Genomic DNA, 18,389 nt, shown 5'->3' with positions numbered 1-18,389 from the left:
CTCTAATACCCCATACGTATTCACGAGAGTACTTATTTACGAGAAGCTTGATAGGCGGGGCTTGGGGTCACGTGGTGTACCATCAGGCCAAGGCCTGCCATCAGTGATGGCACACCTGTGATGGCAGGAAATCCTCTAATGGCAGGACCAAAGGCAATGGGTATAAAAATGGGTTGGATTTCATTATTACACTCGTGGTGGTCAACTCCAATAGTTCTTCTCTTACACAGATTGATACTAGTTATTCTATCTACAATAGAATTGGTTTGTCTTACCAACAGTTAACTTGCATAACTCCTTTCCACCTTATCGCTAGACAACTACCGCACGGTTTACTTCAGCAAACTGTCTCGCCCTAACCCGGACCGAGGCCAGGTAAGTATTCCTGTACTAACGTAGAACCTCGTGTAACATGACGTATGCCCACAGCAGATGCTATTGCAATATTGCAAGGTGACCTTAGCTCCTATCGCCGTATGTGCTCCCTAAAAATGCCAATACCATGACCATACAATGATACAGCAGCGTTACTCTTATACCGGCCCCCCTCTAGCTAGCAATTAAGTTTTCTTTCTACGCAGTTAGTGTTACTCCGCTGTTACATGCAGTGCCAAAGGTTTAACTAGAAGAGAAAGCGCCTCGTTACACCACGCGCCCTAGTACGTAGGGACAGACGTTCGTTACCTATCATGTTGCTTAATGCAATTTTAGAAGGACTTCAACTGATGCAGACCGAGTTTTAATTAAGGCGCATCTAACTATTAGCTATCTCACTAACAATCTTCGTAAAGACCTTCGCATTCGCCAGCACACGCATTACGTCCAGGGCCAGGGGAGAATTGTGCATTGCAAATACTGTAGCACCCTCGACAACCAGTAGCAGCCTGTGGATCTAGAAACAAATTTAGAAGAATGTTATAACTATATTTAGAGTTGAAAGTAGATAATAATACCTCTAATAGATAGCGTATTAGAGCCTACAGGACCTGCTAATGCACTACCTATAGATAGCATCAAGATTCCAAAGAGAAAACGCATCGTTGCTTAGTAAACCTATAATGTTTGTTAGCTTAATAGTCTAGAAATAGTAGAGATACGTAGTTAGCTTACTTTTGATAGGTTAATTGTTTATCAGTATTAAGGAAGATGTGGTAATAAGAGGCGTCGCTTGGTTCAGTGAAGGAGCAGGCTACATTTATAACGTGCATCCCTCCGGCACTCCGGGATGTCCGTTGCGGAGGGATGCATGCTATTCGGCCTTTAATACGATGTTTAGAGGATGCATGTCAGATAACGCTTATGCTAGTAATATTAGATGTCGCCGAAAATTTTACAAGTAGCATAGGGGATGATGGTGAGATTTGTCCCTTGCCGAAGTACCGAAATTTTGTCATAGTTATGTACATAGATAGGGTAGATGTTTGTGCAAGTGCTGAGCGCACTAGCTGAGGCAGCTAGCTCCGTGATAAATCTTGACTTCTTTGCTTTATAACGCAAGTTCGCTATAAATATAAGTGTAACTAATCTATATATCTAAAATAAACAATATATTTCATATGCTAGCTACATAGTAGAAAAATGTCACCATAACTGGCTGAACGCCCTTTGGGTAGTGTAAGGGGCTGCTCTTGGGGGCTATGGCCAGAATATGCGTAATGCTGACGCATCCAATATCCGTCGCGGAGGAATAGACGTTGACGGCGGAGTAACACAGAATAGAAAGAAAACTCTAATTAACTATCAACTGGAGAAGGACCGATATAAAAGTAGCGCTGCTGTGTTACTATATAGCGACGGTATCAGCATTTTTAGGCAGTGAAAATAGCGAGGGCAGTGTTACACGGGGTTAGGGTCTATACTGCTCTGGTCGGGTCCGCCACTATGGCCGATGAGCCTTACGCTAGTGTTCCGTGAGGTAATTATCTATCAAGACAGTAGAATGGAGTAATTAATGAGAAAGTAACAAAAGGTTAATAATCCTAATCTATATTGCTATGGACTAACAGGTAACAATCTTATTAAGTGAAGATACTAGTAAGAAAGTACAATTTGAGTTAACTACAACGAGAGTAAATAATGAAATCTATCTATCCTTATATCCTTATTGCTTCTAGTCATAATATCTACGGCATGTCCCAAATGCCTTAGTATCTTGAGATATTCGAGATGTCCTAGCATCTCCCGATGTTGTAGCATCTGCCCTCTTAGCGAGATATCGCTTCTTAGCGAGATGCCAAGTCACGTAATCTACGCCCCGCGTTGATCATTACCTTCTAACGTGGACGCTTATAGGCCCCTGGCCTCTTCGTTCCTTGTTAAGGAGAGAATCCTTCCTGTTACTTATAACAGATAGTATACTATCCTAAGGCCTACCGCTATTCTATCCTTAGTAGGATATTTAGTCTTAGTAGAATAGCGTATTATGTAACTCTAAGCCCCGCGATATCTATTACCTTCTGACGTGGACGTCCATAGGCCCCTTGCCGTCTCGTCTTCTGTTAAGGAGAGAATCCCTCGTGTTACTTGTACCACTGTACCCTGACATAAGAAATATTATAACTTTAACTTAAGATTAACAATCTACAGTTAACAAACTAAGTAGTTAGGAAGTGGATACATTCCTGTGCGGTGGGATTTCCTCTTAATAGAGAGGGATGTTACCACTACTTGGCTTAGCTATCTGCTACTGTACACTATCAATTTCTTATTGAGCCCTGATGACGGTATTGTGATACTAGAGAAAACCCAAAATTGCTGAATCTGGCCCATTAGATACGCCTTGAATTCTCATCCCACGTCTGAAATCCTATTCGATGACAAGGATAGTGTAGAAGTGGGGGAGGGTTGGAGTTGTCGTGAGAACATGGTTCGCAGCCGAATCGGGGATAGTCGCAACCAAGTGCCGAGCCCGCTCAGAAACCTCATCGCAGCATCCTCATCAGCAACCCGCGATCCCGAAAGCTGCCCCCCATCTCCGCAATCCATCTCCTCTCTACCCGCCATGTCTGCAGCTCGAGCCTTCAGCACCGCTTTCCGGGCCGGTGCGCCCCGCGCCCCAATTGCTGCCCGCTACGCCGCCACTCGAAGCTACGCCGCCGCTGCCCCATCTGGCTCTGCCATCAAGCCCCCGGTTGCCCTCTTCGGCGTTGACGGAACCTACGCGAGCGCTCTGGTACGACTTCCATGAGTCCAATTGGCCATTTAGCAATGGTTGGCAGGATGCAAGAATGAAGGGAAACAAGGAGAGGTTTTCGGAGAGAAAAGGAAAGCTTGGCTAACATTTATGTGTTGTTAGTACACCGCGGCGGCAAAGACCAACGCCCTCGAGCCCACGGCCAAGTCTCTGTCGAACCTCCAGGGTGTGTTCCAGAAGGACGCCAAGCTCAACGAGATCCTCCACGCGCCTTCGCTGTCTGTGTCGGATAAGCAGCAGATTGTCCAGGAGCTCCAGAAGCACATTGGCAGCGCTGACAAGGAGGGCATCGTCAAGAACCTGCTCAACACTCTCGCCGAGAACAACCGATTGAGCGTGTTGAAGGGCGTTGTTGAGAAGTTTGGTGTGCTTATGGGTGCGCACCGTGGTGAGGTTGAGCTTACCGTTACTAGCGCTGCGGTACGTATAGAATTTCTGGATATCGGAGAATGCTCCAAAAACTCGAGGATGATGCGAGCGGGGGCCGAGGGAGAGAGAAATGGTGTTTTGATGAGATACAATGACTGACAAAAGAGAACAGCCCCTTGACAACCGGACAATCAACCGCCTTGAGACCGCCATCAAGAACTCGCAATACGTAACCAGCGGCCAGACGCTCAAGGTTGTGCCCAAGGTCAACCCGGAGATTCGTGGTGGACTTATCGTCGAGATTGCCGACCGCACGATTGACTTGTCTGTTGCCAACAAGATGGCCAAGATGAACAAGCTCCTCACTGAGGCTTTGTAAGCTGATAAAGTGCGTGTGTATGTGTATGTCTGTGCATACGATGAATGGACAGTGAGGGAAGGGAGATGTGTATTTTAGATGAGTCTCGGAAAAAGAGCAATTTATTACCGTCTACCACGTTGATTTTATGCAAATATTACGGAGTGATTCGAGTGTATATGACTTGGCGGGGTGGTAGTGTCAAAGAGACTGGTTGACAAGTCGAAGAATTGACGCAGTGACTTATTCCCAACATGTTGGATATCCATAACATCCCCATTTCAAACTCTGGCCTAGTAGTCTTTCCCCTCCTCCCCTTTACTACCATTGCCCCAGACAGACAAACAAAGTTCTCTTCTTCTACTTCTCCTCCTCCTGCACCTGTTCCTTCACCTCCATCCCATGCCCCTCCTCCTCCTCCTTCTCCTCTTTTTCTTCTTTCCCCTCCTTTCCAGGTGCCTCCCTCAAACTCGCATCAACAACCCACGCACCATCATACTCCTCCCTCCGCATCGTCGTCTGCCCCACATCCAGCTTCGACGCCAGTCCTCTAATCTCCGCATCACTGTACTCGCCCGAGTGCAACCGGTACCAAGCCAGTAAATCGTTCATGTGTGATGCAGTATCGACTTGGATTGTACCGTGGTTTTTGAGTTTCTGTAAATTTTTTTCTCTCGTATTAGCTCTCCCTCCCCCGCCCTTTGGATATGTACAAACAGATTTGTTTGCCTTTCTTGGATATACAAAATCATCACTCCCCCCCCCCCCCCCTTACCTTTTTTTTTGGGGGGGGTTCTTTCTTGGGGGAATTTGGGGGGAAAGAAAAATATAATACGTACGACGATTGTGGGAAAGGTGAAGAAGAATGGAGGTGTTTTTTCGAGTTCTGCGATGGTGAAGGGGCGGCTCGAGGTGGAGGCTAGGCTGGAGACTTCGGTGATGGAAGCTAGGGGTTTGAAGCGCGGTGAGTCTTCTTGCTTGGGTTGCTGCTGTGGCTGCGGTTGCGGTTGCGGCTGTGGGTGTGGAGGTGCGTCGTCGTCGGTTGTTGGACTGGCTGGAGTCGGAAATGACATTGCGGCTACAGATGGCGTGGAATGAGTATGTCTTGCGGTGGTTGAAAGAGCTGCTCGGTGATGTTGATACTGTGCGAGTGGTGTTGTGGACAAGAGCAGGTGTGAGTGAGTGAATACGTAGTTTGGGTTTGAAACTGTTGGGGGAAAGGACGAGGTGGGTTCATCAATTGTGGTTCAGCAGGGCCAGATGGGTACAACGGAACAATCAGAGGAAGAGGAATTTCATGGAAAATAGGATAACTAAGAACAGTTTGCAAAACAACAATCTATACTGTCCGGTTCTATTGCAGTTTACAGTAGTTTCTCCCATGCTCTACCTGCCAGCGACAGAGACTCACCTCGACGATCATGCCCAAGAAGCCAGCAATGCAAATGCCAGCCGAGTCACTTACACTCGTCGCGCCCAGACTAAACTCCCTGTCCTCTTTGGGCACATTATCGGTTATCTCAGCAAACGTGCTGACGTAAACGAGACCGCCTAACAAACCTTCCCAGAATATGATGATGCAGACAATGTAGTAGCTTGGGATGAATGCAAACATGGCGTGCAGCGTGAGCAGAATGAGATTGCCGACTTGGAGAAAGGAAGGAAGGTAGAGATGATGGATGCGTATGAAAGGCGTTGAAGAGCGTGAGATGAAGACACCAACCTGGTAGATGGCATTGTAGGTGCTGTAAAAGGAGCGGTACTCATCAAAGGGAGAGGATTCGAGAGGGAACAGCAAGGTGGGTGCGACGCCTTGGTTGATGGTGTACTCGGCAATGTAGACGAGGAGAAGAGGCAGCATGCTGGAGTGTGTCAGTGGCAAGTGGCTGTGTGACATGGGGTGGGTGACTTACTAAGGAAAGAACAAGCCTCTTGCACGTTTCAGATTGGCCTGGAAGCTACTCAGCGCACTCCTAGCAGGCTTACTGTTGGCGGAGCTAAAGGTGCGGCCCGAGGCCGAGTGCATGGAGGAAGAGAGCAGGTCATCATGCTCCCTGGGCTCTGTTGCTTCTTCTGCTTCGTCGTCGGCGTCTGGTTCCTCATCGTCGATGGCTTCGTACTCGGCATGCTTGCTGGTGCCGGCGCGAAGTGGACCAAGGGGGAGGACAAAGAAAAAGCTAAAGACCATGACCAGGGGTAGGAAGGAAAAGACAAGCAAGCTGGTGCGGGGATCGATGCCGAGTGTGTTTGTTGCAATGGCGTATGCGCCCGCACCGATCAAGCCCGCACCACCCGTACCGGAGCCCCAGGAAGCCAGTGCAAAGTGGCCGTAGAAATGGGTGAGGCCCAGGAAGCTAAGCTCGCCACCCCCGCTGCTGAGGCTGGCCATCATGACGCCACACATTTTGATTGCGATTGTAGCTGAGTCCTGCAGGGGCGGGGTGAGGGCGATGACGAGCATGCCGGCTGCGGACAGGGCGACAAAGGCGACGATGCGGACATGGTAGGGGATCTTGTGGATGAAGTAAGGGGCGCACAGCTTAGTGAGGAACGAGGGGAGGACATCGGCGAGGAGGACGACGCCCTTGGGGACGTTGGGGCCTACGAGATCGAGGGCGGCGGAGAGGATGATTACGTAGAGGACGTTGTTGATGAGGCCTAGAGCTTGTAAGCGGGGGTGTCTGTAGGCTGGATATTGGACATGCAGGGAGATTGCAGGAGGGCGACGAGGCATACCAAACAACCAAAAAGCCGCACACACTCGCGGATCAGCGCCATGGAAGGCCTGCCGCAGACGGGCGCGATAGAGGGCCCAGGAAGAAGCAGGAGAGCCAGGCATGGGGAGGAGCGACATGTAGTTGCGAGGGCGAGGGCGGCACTTTACATATCACACACACACACACATGCACACACATGCACACGCATACACGGACGGCGGAGGGGGAGAGGGCTACAGGGCACGTGGAGCGGGTACGGGCGTGGTGGGCGGATGGTGGTAGTGGTAGTGGTAGTGGTAGTGGTAGTGGTGGTGAGGGCTGCAGCTGATGATGTGGCTTGGCACCTGGCGGTCTAGGAACCATTCAGGAACAGGATGCATGGCCTGCTGGTCCGAGGTTGCATCGACGTTTCTTTTTTGTGCGCGAGTCGCCATGGCATGCACCCACCAGGGCGCGACGGCTCCTAGGGCGTTTTGCCATGTGCATACACATGCACGCCTGCGGGCGTGGACCGGTGCGCGCATCATCCACGGGCTGGCGGGTGTGGGCACATGGTTTGCATTTGACGCTGCTGCCATCACATCATACGTAGTCGCCAGCCAGCCGGCGTGGGCTGGGGCCCCTGGTGGGAGGGCATGCACGCACATGCGGGGCTCTCGCGGCCTCCTGCTCGCCTACAGGGATGCAGCCACTAGCGGCCCTCTCGCCGTGCGGCAGCGCTTGGGTCCGTTGCGCCTTTCTCGTTTCCTCGCATGCTCGACCTTTCTGCTGCTGCTGGTGCGGGTGCCGATGCCTCTGCTGCCTCTGCCTGACCTTGCCGCCTCCCTCTTCTCTCTTCCCTCTCTCCCCTCCCTTGTTGGCACCGCCCTCTCTTCCTGCGCGGCCATCACCAGCGCGCACCCTGTCGCTGTCTTCGCAAAGCCCCTCCATTGCCTCTTGCTGCACACAGTACCGCCGAGCCCATGAGCCCAACCCTGCAATGAGCCGCCCGCAGTCTTTCCCACGCCCGCCAGATGGCCCCATGAACCATAGCAACAACAACAGCAGCAACAACAACAACAACAACCACCCGCACTCCTCTCAGCCCTATCCCGCCTACCCTCCCTCCTCGCCCTCGCAACAGCCTTCGCACACGCCCCACGCCGCCGACCCAAACTCGACGTCTCGTCGCGACACATTCTACCCTTCGGCCCCGCAGCACGCTCGTCATGGCAGCCAAACACGGCCGGGAGGGAACAACGTGCCCCAGGGCCAGACAGGAGAGGGGCACGCCCAGGGAGCTTGGTCAAACACAGGTACGCATCACTGTCTACCCATCCCTCCAAGAGCGCACCAAGGCGCATGGACAATGGCTGTCCTCGCCTGCAATCCTCAACGCAGCCTGTACACATATCGCTGAGAACTGGTCGGGTGGGTGGGTATTCGACAAAGAGACGACATGTACCAAAGGCACTGCCTGCAGGGACAGGGTGCATGCCACGTCAATTGCGAAAAAAGCACCTCACCGCCTGTCGCCCGTCCATTGTAGTGCACACGGCGACAGGCCATGGTTCCTAGCTAGCAGCTGCCTTTGACGGAGCGTCGCAGCCTTCCAGCCCGAGCCACACAATGATTTGAGCTGCGCACTTTGGTGCGCGCCAGTTGTTTGGTGGAGCGGGCATGGGTCTGGCGAATTTCATGGCGCACTCCGCACATGTGGCTCCTGGCTAATGCAAGATCGGCGGGCCTCTAAGCCTGTTTAGAAAAGTCGCGACTCACTGTCCAAGCTTGTGCTGATCCATGTCTCTAGCGCGACCGATTCACTATGAAACTCATCACGTCCAGCCGGGCCCTTTGCCAGCCATGACCACTCCAAATAATAATAATCCTCCCCCCGCCCCGTATGCCTTCGACGCTGCCCGCACACGCTCGCTGAACGGCGCCAGTCCTCCCCATCCATACGGTACTACTGCCCACCCCCGCCTGCCCGCACCTAGTCACACCCCCCTCCCCCCCTCCAAGCTTCTGCTCGAGCTAACTCTGCACCAAAGGCCCGTCTCGCGACCCTCCACCGCCTCCATCCTATGCGCGACCGCAGATGCCTCCTCCATCCTCGCCCACCCAACAGCATCCCCATGCATCTCAACCACCGCGCTCGCAATACCCTCCCAACTTTGCTGCCGCCAGGGAGCTTCCAGGCCTAGGCCAAGCAATGCGACCGGGCGCCAGCATGGCCATCTCGTCCTTGATCGGTGGCGGGGGTGACACAGGCGCCCCCATCCAAACAACACAGTCGCCATCATCGCCCTCCGCAAACGCGCCCTCATCAAACGGCCACAGCATGCAACCACCCTCGCCGCGTCGCGTAATGCCATCAGGCCCCCGATCAGACTTTGCACCCTTTCGCCGCCAGCAGACGCCCGAGCGCGGCACGTATGGAGCAAACACTTCGCGCCCCTCTGATGCACACCCTTATTCATCAGCATCACCTGGCCAGTCCTACAGCAACCAAGCCTCACCTGACTCTGGTCGCCAGTCGCTTCCGCCAAACGCTCCACCGTACAAGCCCATGAATTTTCCTGGCCAACGTCTTTACGCGCAAGACCCACATCGCCAATCCGCTGCAAACGTCCCACCTCGACCGAACAGCCAGCCAAATGGTCCTCCAGGAAACAATGAGCAAGAGGGCAGAGTCGTGTACGACGCGTTTGGGAGCCGGCGCGATGCATATGGTCCGCACGAAGAGCGGCGACGAACGCTGGGCGAGTCGCATCATGCAAGGCCAAATGCCGCTGAGCTCCTGGCAGGCGGCAACCAAAGCGGGCCCGAGAGAGATAGGGCTGCGACCGTACATCCCGTGTCACAATCTGCATTCAGCCCACCACAAGAGCACCGCAACATTTCTGGCTCATCGGAACCCCCGCGCAACCTGTGGCGGCATTCAGCACAAACAGGCCCTGGCCGCGAACTTGCCCACGATGGACGACAAGACGAACCTCCGCCATTGCACCGCACGTACGGCCCATATCCTCCCGCTATGCTGGGAGTTGCACGCTATGGTGCTCAAACCTCCGAGGAGATGCTCCGCCGCAGTGTGGACCATCTGGGGCACCGTGTGGTAGAGCAGTACCATGCTCCTCCTACCTCTGACCCGACCACCATGGAGCGCCACAGAACTGAGCCACTTGCTCGCTCGTTGTCTTCCGGAGGGAGGTCTCTTTACGACCAGCCTCAGAAGATGGGCGAGGCCATGCAACACTCCAAGTCCCACATTGGCTTCGGACTCGAGGCAAGCAGACGAACCGGTCGCGCCTCCCCACTGCCGCAAGCAGTCCAGGGTGCCCAAGGACAACCCCTGTCAATTGGCAAAGACCCGGGAATCAAGAGCGAGTTTGGCCGAATGTTTTCAGGTTTGGGCAGTGGTTTAGGATCGTCTACACCGTCGCGGGGAAGCCCAATGCCACAAAACGGACAGGGATCGTTCGAGTCAGAGAATGGCGAGATGATGAGAAGAATAGGCTCTCAGCAAGGAAAGAAGCCAAAGCGAGCAAAGGACGAGGAGGGTATCTTTGACATGGACAGCCCTGACGGCAGAGGAACCCCGTTCGGCTCTCGCGGTGCTAAACGGAACAAGCATCATCACCACCACCATCATCACCATCCTCCGCCTCACCAGTAAGTCAGCCATGCTGATGCCTCCTTTTGCCTCCCTTTCAAAGTTCGTGCTAACATTGTAACAGTCATCATCATCACCACCACCATCACCATCATCAGCACAAGCCTGACGACGAAGGCCTGCCCGCACCGACGACAGCGATGCTCAACGGCCGACCGACACCCCTACCCCAAGCTGGTCCCGGCCAATCTGTCCATCATCACCACCATATTCAGGGGAATCCTCACCATCATCATCACCACCACCATCACGCACCCCGCCCGACTATGCCAGTGGCACTTGCAGCACCAATCAAGATTCATGACATACAGCCCGTCCTGGAAGAAGCCGCTAAGCGGCCTCGAAAACATCTTGGGTCACAATTGTACCAGGCTAAGACGGAATTGCCAAAACCCAACTCATCATTGGACGATCAATTTGGCTACGCCTCGAAACCGCAGCGACTGCCGCGCTTTGACGTCAATCCTATCAACTGTACTTTCACGATCAGAGTGCCGAGATACTATCTAAAGCCGCGACAACGCCAGCATATCGTACTAGAAAGGCACCTCTGGGGGGCACGTGTATACCGGGATGATTCCGATCCACTAGCTGCTGCTATTCACTCGGGATGGATCCGTGGCGAGTGGGACGACACCGTCGACGTTGCCATGCTCGATCCACGCATCACTGCACCCAATGACCCATCGGACGCCGAAGATGTCCTTACCAAGCTCCCTGCTGCGCCTGTAACTCCGCCCGCCGATATGGATCTGCAGATTGAGATTGTCATTCTGCCGCAGCTCCAGGAGTATACAGGGTCGGTCGAGTATGGAATCTCGAGTAGGAAGAGCAAGGGACACGAAGGCCTGAGCTTCATGATCAACAAGATTCGATGGGTAGAAGAAGGCATTGGCAGTCGAGGACAAGACCGGACAGCAGCAGCATTGAAACGGCGACTAGACGCCAGCGCTGCACTGCTCGCTCTCAAGAGTGGGATTGTTGATTCCTGCAGGGTTAATGGCATGGCAAGACTACACGCTTGATGTTTAGTCGAGTTGTCGCAACTTCTCGACGTATAACGGCCGTCTCAGATTTTATGGCATATGGAATTTTGTAGCATGCAGTTGAGTTTGAGCATTGCTAGATACCCGCATCTTTTATTTTATGCTCGAGTTTGGCGCAGGATTTGCACATAGCGAAGGCGAACAAGTTTGTGTTGCTATTTTTACGACAATCGAAGAGGTGTTTGCTAATTGGGTATCCTGAGAAGACGAAGATAAAAGTAAAAAGTATATGGTACATAGTGTTTGTAGTGATGATGAAATGTTTATAGCGTGATTTAATCCTGATGTTGGTGTTGGTGCACGTGGTTTGGGTAGTTGGAAGATAAACACATCCCGCGGGATTACACACGCATACATGCAAGTTGAAGGCGATAGCGGTGTGAGCTGTTCCTGCTTGGAGCACAGATAAGAGACAATCGGGCCATGTGAGCCTAGATACTACACTTGGCCGTCTTGAGGCGAGGATCCATTCATCAACTCTCGAACACGCAGCAAAGCAATTGCCTACTGAGCGCACAATATCCCTCTGGCAGCCAGATCCAAGAAGACTGCCCCGCCAACCTGTCCCACCGCTTACGCCACCACGCCACAGCCATCAGACATAGTGGGATTGTGCTGCAATTGATAGCAAAAATGGGTCACACCAGAACCTATTCCATCTCGACGGTAAGTAAGCTCGTATTCCTTGGGCAGACTGCAGGCTGCCACCATGACTCTGGCCCATTTTTTGCCATGGCTGGCATGAACTTGGTTAAGAAATTTCACCCTCTTTGCGACGTTCCGGCATTCGGCGGCTTAAGGCATGTGTCTGGACTACCCCTAGCCATGCGACTGGAGCCGTTGTCGTCATGGCGCAGAGGACTATGGCATCATGGCACACGACCAAAGAAAAAGAGTGTAGCAGCGCGACCGTTTGGAGCCACAGAGCCAGCGGCATAGGGCCAGCAGACCGAGACGCTGGCCGACAGCCATGTACGCATCGCGAGGCACAAGCAATCGCGCATATTGGAATGGTTACAACAGCCATCCGTCCGTCCGGGGAGACGGGCTCGATTGCAGATGAGAATGTCTGGCTGTCGAATGAGAATCTTGCAGCAGTGTCTGCTCCACTGCGCCCGCTAGTTTGGAGCCGCAATCCGAACGCTTGCTGGTGAAAAGAAGGACAACGGCACCGAATGCGGGGAATCGTTGTCAATCGTCAATCCATCGTCCTTTCGCTTCTTGATGGCCGGACCGAGCTCACGATTCTGCAACACAACACCCCACGCCCTTACCGCTATTGCTTCAGCCCAAACCCACCACTAAACGACCTGCCGCTCGGGAGCCTCTCCCCTTGACCGCCCAATACTTGTCATTGCCGCCTCTTTGATTAAAAAGCCGCAATTTGTCCCTGCGCCATCGGAACACCTTCGGGCGAGATTCCGACCTGTTGCTTTTCTCTATCCTCCTCTTTCTCTTTCTTACCTTGCCCGCCTTTTTTTTCCCGTCACTGCATCTTAGGGAGCTGGACTCGCCGCACAACATGACGGACACCAATGGAACATATGCGCCAAATATGCGCGCTGTGCCTGCCGGCGATTTCGTACGGCCAAGCAGAAAGACTAACGGTGCTGGTATACAGGCTGAAGACACTCGGATATGCGTCGTCATGGTCGGCTTGCCCGCGCGAGGCAAGAGCTTGATTGCACAGAAAGGTATGTCCCTTTTCCACACGTGCGCATGCCGCCCCTGACCAAGTACTTCGTAGTTGTCCGCTACCTACATTGGCTATCGATCAAATCCAAGACGTTCAATGTTGGGCAGTATCGTCGCACTGCAACCCCTAACCCCTCGGCCGAATTTTTCGACACATCGAACCCAGAAGGAGAGCGCCTCCGAAAAGCAGCCGCCGAAGCGGCTGTCAACGACATGTGCAAATGGTTTTCCGAGGGCAAGGGATTGGTCGCGATCCTTGATGCGACAAACTCTACAAAGAGCCGACGAAGATGGATACAGGAACGATGCACTGCGGACAACATCGAGACACTCTTTGTCGAGTCCAAATGTGACGACGAGGAGCTCATCATGAGCAACATATTGGAAGTGAAGACAACCTCTCCAGATTACGTTGGCCAGGACCCTGAGGCTGCCGCAGCCGATTTCCGCAACCGCATTCGAAACTACGAAAAGGTTTACCAGACAATTGATGAGGATGAGCGTGACCTCACATATGTCAAGCTCATCAATGTTGGCAAACAAGTCATTATCAACCAGATCCAGGACTACCTCCAGAGTAGAGTTGTGTACTACTTGATGAACCTGCACATCAAACCACGATCTATTTGGTTATCACGAGTAAGTTGGCACCACGACGCCTGGAGTTCAATGCTAACTATGGTAGCACGGCGAGTCGGAATACAACCTCACAGGGCAGATTGGAGGAGACGCGAACCTCTCAGCCCGTGGCGACGCTTACGCGCATGCGCTCCCAGGTCTCGTCGCAAAGTCCGTCGGCGATGGCCGCAAGCTCACGGTATGGACATCGACCTTGAAGCGAACAATTCAGACGGCACGATTCTTGCCCTTTGAAAAGTTGGAGTGGAAGGCGCTTGACGAACTCGACTCCGGTGTCTGCGACGGACTTACGTACGCACAAATCGAGCAAAAATACCCGGAAGACTTCAAACAGCGTGATGAAGACAAATACAACTACCGCTATCTTGGTGGAGAGTCATACCGCGATGTCGTTATTCGACTCGAGCCCATTATCATGGAACTGGAGCGCAGCGAGAACATTTTGATTGTTACGCATCAAGCCATTTTGCGATGCATTTATGCCTATTTCATGAATGTACCACAGGAACAGAGCCCCTGGATGGAAGTGCCTCTGCACACATTGATAAAATTGACACCAAAGGCGTACTCGACACAGGAGGAAAGGTTGAAAGCCGACATACCGGCCGTCAGTACCTGGCGTGGAAAGGGTACCAAGGCCGAGCATCAGCCGGCAAACGGTAGCACATAGCTTTGTTTCGTTTAATTCCTGGAAAAATTTGCAGCCCGCATTATCCAGGAGTGAACGTTGGGAGAAGCGTTATGAAGGAGCTAGTGAATAAGCTGTCAACAGCACGATAGACGAATGAGGGGTCTTTGATCGATTGTACGTTGGCTATTTCGGTGTGTGCGTTGAGGCATATGGTATAGGTGGCATTTCTGCGGTTTTGGTCAAAACATTATTAGACGGCAAGCACTCAGAGTAATGGGTATTAGATTGGAGGGAGTTAAACTTTGCTGTCGTAACGTTAGGAGGGCAGACAACTGGTATCACAAACAGCAATGCTTGAATAGAAATTCGTGTACCTAGTTTTCATTCTTGGCGTCGAAGTTGGAATATAAACATACGTGTTTGATATAGGAGTATGATCAACGTTCTAGAAAACTAGATGTGTTCCATTACCCAGGTGTCGGTACGTACTGCCCACCTTCCCATCTCAGCCTCTCCCGCGGACATTGCAGCAACGGGCTGTGCCGCACCCCACTTCACCTCCGCAACCAAACGACTACTGCTTCTGTCATTACTACCACTACTCCTACCACCAACGCCCGACACCAAACCACAAACTCCCCCTACAAACCTTTTGGAGGAGCAGAAAAAAAAAGACGACAGCTCACAGCAATGCGACAATGTCACCGCCACCAACCACAAACACGGGCTACCCTCCGCTCCACCCGCCCCAGCACCATGCTTCCGCCTCAGACGCCATCCTAGACCCCCCCATACCCGCCTCACACTCGACTCAAACACCCACCGCACCCGCACCATCCCCCGCAAGCGTCACACCACACGCCGGATCCCCATCGCACCCACGCCACCACCACCACCGCGGTCCACCACCTCCCTTCGACCCGCGCAGCGCGCACACCAAAAAAGACGAAGACCTGCGCCGCAACCTGCAAGCGCGAGGCAAAAATTACAATCTTGGCAACAGTAGTAGCAGCAGTAGCAGTGGTGGTGCTGGTAAATCGGCGGGAGCCCAAGCGAGTAGAGCGTGGGGGTATGAAGAGAGGCAGCGACGCGATGAGGCGGCGGGGATACTGGACAGTGAAGAGATGATTATGTGGATTGCGGGGGTGAGGAATGAGGTTCGTTGTTTCCCTTTTCTTTTTTTCCTTTCCCTTTCTTTCCCTGATATCGTGGAAAGAGTGGGCTTTTTTTTTGGAGAGGTGGGGGGGTTGTTTGGACTGACGAGTGAAATAGAGTATAACGCAGACGCGGGCATATTACCGCAATGTACTGCTTGGGCTCGAGACGTGTGCGAAGGATGCGATTGTTTGGCGCGATGAGTGGGAGGGGTCGCAGCAGGGTCGCGATGGAGAGGGGTTGGGGAGTCCGGCGAGGAATGGAAAGGGTAAGGAGAGGGAGGTTGCGAAGATGAGGAAGAGGGTGAGTTCGGGGGTGGGACAGTAGGTACGACTTTAATGAGCGGAGAAGGGGAAGGGGGTTTAGTATCATGATTTTCACAAACAGCTTTATACCCACTCATGTACATAGATACATCTTCACATCACGACCTTTTTCTTCTTCAAGTACAACCAGATCCAAAGAGGCACGTTACTCGTTGCATTAGATACTTGCGTTCGTAACCTGTTTTCTCCCCTAGGCCTAAGGGGATATATGTATGGGGTTCATAACGAATGAATTCCCAGAACCCCCCCATTCTTTTCCTTTTTTTTTTCCAATGTATGCCCAAACACCTCATGTACGCATTCCCAAGCGCGCCAGTTACTTACATTGATTTCAACAACAACAACAACAACAAGGAAGAACGCGCGCCACTGCCTCCATCTCTTCACAGCGGCGTTTCCAAGCTGACCCTCAAAAGCTCTACCAAACGCCCCATTCCTATGTCCTCTTCACATTCCCTCTTCCATGCCGACATTGCGCCACCACGGTTTATCACCCTCACCAGCACCCTTCTCCGCAAACATGTCTTCTGCATCACCAACTTGTCGTCTCTCACTGATTTCCCTGCTAACCTGGCCGCTCAACTTCAACTTCATAGCCTTGCTAGCCAGGAACGGGTTGTATTTGCGCGAACCGTTACCCTGCGCCATTCCTCGGGATGATCGGATGAGTTCGCTCGATGTCCATCCGCCCCTCATGACAGGTAATTGCTATTGCAAAGGCTCTGAGGAAGATGAGAGGCGGTTGAGATGGAGGTAGACATCGGTGCCGTAACTATCAAAAAGAGTCAGTTTCAAGCCATTTTTTCTGCCATAAGGAACCGAGCTATGTTGATACATACCCTTCCATCGAGATCAACTTCAAGTCTCCACCAAAGTACCGTGCATATAGCCGAGAAATAGGTAGGCCATAGCCGAAACCAGCCATTGGTGCTTTGAAATCATTCTTGTTGAAATCTGGGTCCAGGTTGGGCGTTTGGTCCACAGTCGTGTACATATATGTCCAGACGAGTGGAATCGATGATCTAGGAATGCCACCTCCTTCATCTGAGATTTTGATCGTGATATCCTCTTTACCCTCTGCAACAATGACTTTAGTCACGGGGAATGCCTCTTTTTCTTGACCATGTCGCTCTACTACAGCACGCAGCGAGTTCTTCAGAGTCTCGAAGAGCATGTGCGACAGATGCCCAGGCACGTACATGAAGTTGATCTCGGGGTTGCACACAAGCTGCACCTTTGGAGCGTCAAATAATCCATAATGATCCTCGCATACAAAGCGCGCATTTTCAATGGCTTCTTGCGCCAGTTCTTGTACGTTTGTCTTGGTGCATATGATACCAACGTAGTTTGGATCACTCCGTGAGCGTTGGTCGGTGAGGGCAATGTGCTGGCCGATGAGCATCCGAATTCCAATACGCGACATGTAGAAACGGTCCAGGAAAGCCTGTATGTTGTGGTCAATGTGCATCCGTTGCCTCTTGCGCTTCCACTCGAGGATGCCCTGCGCGACAGTAGTAACGACGCTGTCATGCCGCCGTTTGATCTTCTCCAAAGTCTCGGCAAACTTTGTGTTGTATGCGCTGAGCTCTGGTGGCCAATCCTGACCGTCGTCTGCAGCGACATAGTATCTCCGGCTTGCACCCTTGACCTCTTTGGTGATCCCGTTGCCGTTGCCATTGCCGTTGCCATTGTGATTTCCATTCGACGCTGGTGCGGATCGGTACTGTCCAGTTCTGATGCTTGGGTTTTGTGTTGGTTTGCTCATCAAGTTCTTGTCGCCGCTCTTTTTTGCTGGTTTCAGTAATCGTTCTTTGATCTCGCTCGAGAGTTGTGGTCGTGGCAGTTCGACGAGTTCCTAGCGCTGTGTGAGTCAAGCTATTCAGCGAGCTGTTACCGCACATACCTCGAATGACTGCGCGTACCAGTCGCGCACCCTGCAAATGGATGGCATCTCGTTGAGGCCATCGGGGAGGTCGTTGAGCTCTTGCACGCGATGTGCTAACCGTATGGGAAGTTCTTCAGATAGGAACTGCGACGCGCGGAAAAGGGTTCCCGTCGATGGCTTCTCGCCAAACTGCACCATCTGCCGCAGGGACACACCTGGAGAGGAATTAGAAAGACAGATGACACCAAGACTCGAGGATACGGACCGGTCGCCGGAAAGTTGCTATAGTGCTATGCGAGGATTAGCTGTGATTGCGTCGTAGGGTGAGTCCCCTACCTTGATGGTTTCCATCAGCCTCTCGCTCCGTTTCCACGACATGATGGCAGTTGTTCAAGGCCGTAACGGCCTTTGTCGCTGTGTGCTCGCCAAAGTGCTGTGGTCGGTGGTGGTGTCCCCCCGTCCAAGCTGCCGAACGCCCCCACTATGACGCTAATGGACGGCGATGAACCGGCCGAGGTAACGGCGCGTGGAATGCTGTGTTGGGGCGGTTTGCGACGAGTCGACTTGAGTGAGAGAAGGGAGAGGTGGCACAAGAGCCCGTGTAAATATGCGTATGGCTAAATGATGAGATGTACACGGAGTTCCCCGGCAATGCCACAACTGATTGGAGAGCACTTGCGCCTTCCCCCACACTTTTCGACTTGAGCGTGGAGAAGCACG

At 52.6% G+C, this 18,389-nt stretch overlaps 6 protein-coding genes across 6 annotated transcripts; 4 read left to right on the top strand and 2 right to left on the bottom strand.

Annotated features, from left to right (window-relative positions):
- Positions 1 to 2,955: 2,955 nt before the first annotated feature.
- PSV08DRAFT_263663 (ATP synthase delta subunit-domain-containing protein) lies at positions 2,956 to 4,063 on the top strand. The gene is made up of 3 exons (XM_014229407.2): positions 2,956 to 3,172; positions 3,296 to 3,613; positions 3,735 to 4,063. The coding sequence occupies exons 1-3, from the start codon at positions 3,002 to 3,004 to the stop codon at positions 3,939 to 3,941; spliced, it is 696 nt and encodes a 231-aa protein (XP_014084882.1). The 5' UTR covers positions 2,956 to 3,001; the 3' UTR covers positions 3,942 to 4,063.
- A 1,136-nt stretch (positions 4,064 to 5,199) lies between these two features.
- On the bottom strand, positions 5,200 to 6,765 carry PSV08DRAFT_194511 (batten's disease protein Cln3). The gene is made up of 3 exons (XM_014229409.2): positions 6,657 to 6,765; positions 5,834 to 6,578; positions 5,200 to 5,782 (listed from the first exon to the last, which is right to left on the bottom strand). Exons 1-3 carry the CDS (start codon positions 6,757 to 6,759, stop codon positions 5,275 to 5,277), a joined length of 1,356 nt encoding a protein of 451 aa, XP_014084884.1. The 5' UTR covers positions 6,760 to 6,765; the 3' UTR covers positions 5,200 to 5,274.
- An 851-nt stretch (positions 6,766 to 7,616) lies between these two features.
- PSV08DRAFT_194507 (histone deacetylation protein Rxt3-domain-containing protein) lies at positions 7,617 to 11,620 on the top strand (the record flags this gene model as incomplete). Its single annotated transcript, XM_014229410.2, has 4 exons — positions 7,617 to 7,932; positions 8,427 to 8,579; positions 8,668 to 10,291; positions 10,357 to 11,620. The coding sequence occupies 4 exons, from the start codon at positions 7,617 to 7,619 to the stop codon at positions 11,315 to 11,317; spliced, it is 3,054 nt and encodes a 1,017-aa protein (XP_014084885.1). The 3' UTR covers positions 11,318 to 11,620.
- A 969-nt stretch (positions 11,621 to 12,589) lies between these two features.
- PSV08DRAFT_263608 (6-phosphofructo-2-kinase-domain-containing protein) lies at positions 12,590 to 14,729 on the top strand. The gene is made up of 3 exons (XM_014229411.1): positions 12,590 to 13,032; positions 13,086 to 13,672; positions 13,719 to 14,729. Exons 1-3 carry the CDS (start codon positions 12,861 to 12,863, stop codon positions 14,340 to 14,342), a joined length of 1,383 nt encoding a protein of 460 aa, XP_014084886.1. The 5' UTR covers positions 12,590 to 12,860; the 3' UTR covers positions 14,343 to 14,729.
- A 171-nt stretch (positions 14,730 to 14,900) lies between these two features.
- Positions 14,901 to 15,958, top strand: PSV08DRAFT_398658 (uncharacterized protein). Its single transcript, XM_066093564.1, has 2 exons — positions 14,901 to 15,460; positions 15,576 to 15,958. Exons 1-2 carry the CDS (start codon positions 15,002 to 15,004, stop codon positions 15,783 to 15,785), a joined length of 669 nt encoding a protein of 222 aa, XP_065949733.1. The 5' UTR covers positions 14,901 to 15,001; the 3' UTR covers positions 15,786 to 15,958.
- On the bottom strand, positions 15,916 to 18,140 carry PSV08DRAFT_407080 (mitochondrial branched-chain alpha-ketoacid dehydrogenase kinase-domain-containing protein). Its single transcript, XM_066093764.1, has 5 exons — positions 18,006 to 18,140; positions 17,935 to 17,959; positions 17,688 to 17,884; positions 16,624 to 17,639; positions 15,916 to 16,475 (listed from the first exon to the last, which is right to left on the bottom strand). Exons 1-5 carry the CDS (start codon positions 18,045 to 18,047, stop codon positions 16,232 to 16,234), a joined length of 1,524 nt encoding a protein of 507 aa, XP_065949732.1. The 5' UTR covers positions 18,048 to 18,140; the 3' UTR covers positions 15,916 to 16,231.
- Between the last annotated feature and the right edge of the window lie 249 nt (positions 18,141 to 18,389).

The sequence above is a fragment of the Bipolaris maydis genome, assembly GCF_028858645.1.
Source record: "Bipolaris maydis strain C4 unplaced genomic scaffold PSV08scaffold_2, whole genome shotgun sequence".
NCBI classification, from domain to species: domain Eukaryota; kingdom Fungi; phylum Ascomycota; class Dothideomycetes; order Pleosporales; family Pleosporaceae; genus Bipolaris; species Bipolaris maydis.
Note: the sequence above shows the minus strand (reverse complement) of the source record. Positions and strands in the feature narration are given on the sequence as shown.

Excerpts from the sequence above, each read along its gene's own strand:
- PSV08DRAFT_263663 (XM_014229407.2), top strand. The coding sequence starts at position 3,002 with ATGTCTGCAGCTCGAGCCTTCAGCACCGCTTTCCGGGCCGGTGCGCCC. Across the intron at positions 3,173-3,295 it reads GAACCTACGCGAGCGCTCTG|TACACCGCGGCGGCAAAGAC; the intron begins GTACGACTTCCA and ends ATGTGTTGTTAG. Across the intron at positions 3,614-3,734 it reads TTACCGTTACTAGCGCTGCG|CCCCTTGACAACCGGACAAT; the intron begins GTACGTATAGAA and ends AAAAGAGAACAG.
- PSV08DRAFT_194511 (XM_014229409.2), bottom strand. The coding sequence starts at position 6,759 with ATGCCTGGCTCTCCTGCTTCTTCCTGGGCCCTCTATCGCGCCCGTCTG. Across the intron at positions 6,579-6,656 it reads TGCGGCTTTTTGGTTGTTTG|GCCTCATCAACAACGTCCTC; the intron begins GTATGCCTCGTC and ends TACAAGCTCTAG. Across the intron at positions 5,783-5,833 it reads AGAGGCTTGTTCTTTCCTTA|CATGCTGCCTCTTCTCCTCG; the intron begins GTAAGTCACCCA and ends GACACACTCCAG.
- PSV08DRAFT_263608 (XM_014229411.1), top strand. The coding sequence starts at position 12,861 with ATGACGGACACCAATGGAACATATGCGCCAAATATGCGCGCTGTGCCT. Across the intron at positions 13,033-13,085 it reads GAGCTTGATTGCACAGAAAG|TTGTCCGCTACCTACATTGG; the intron begins GTATGTCCCTTT and ends AGTACTTCGTAG. Across the intron at positions 13,673-13,718 it reads GATCTATTTGGTTATCACGA|CACGGCGAGTCGGAATACAA; the intron begins GTAAGTTGGCAC and ends TAACTATGGTAG.
- PSV08DRAFT_398658 (XM_066093564.1), top strand. The coding sequence starts at position 15,002 with ATGTCACCGCCACCAACCACAAACACGGGCTACCCTCCGCTCCACCCG. Across the intron at positions 15,461-15,575 it reads TTGCGGGGGTGAGGAATGAG|AGTATAACGCAGACGCGGGC; the intron begins GTTCGTTGTTTC and ends CGAGTGAAATAG.
- PSV08DRAFT_407080 (XM_066093764.1), bottom strand. The coding sequence starts at position 18,047 with ATGTCGTGGAAACGGAGCGAGAGGCTGATGGAAACCATCAAG. Across the intron at positions 17,885-17,934 it reads TAGCAACTTTCCGGCGACCG|GTGTGTCCCTGCGGCAGATG; the intron begins GTCCGTATCCTC and ends ATTCCTCTCCAG. Across the intron at positions 16,476-16,623 it reads AAGTTGATCTCGATGGAAGG|GGGCGGATGGACATCGAGCG; the intron begins GTATGTATCAAC and ends ACCTGTCATGAG.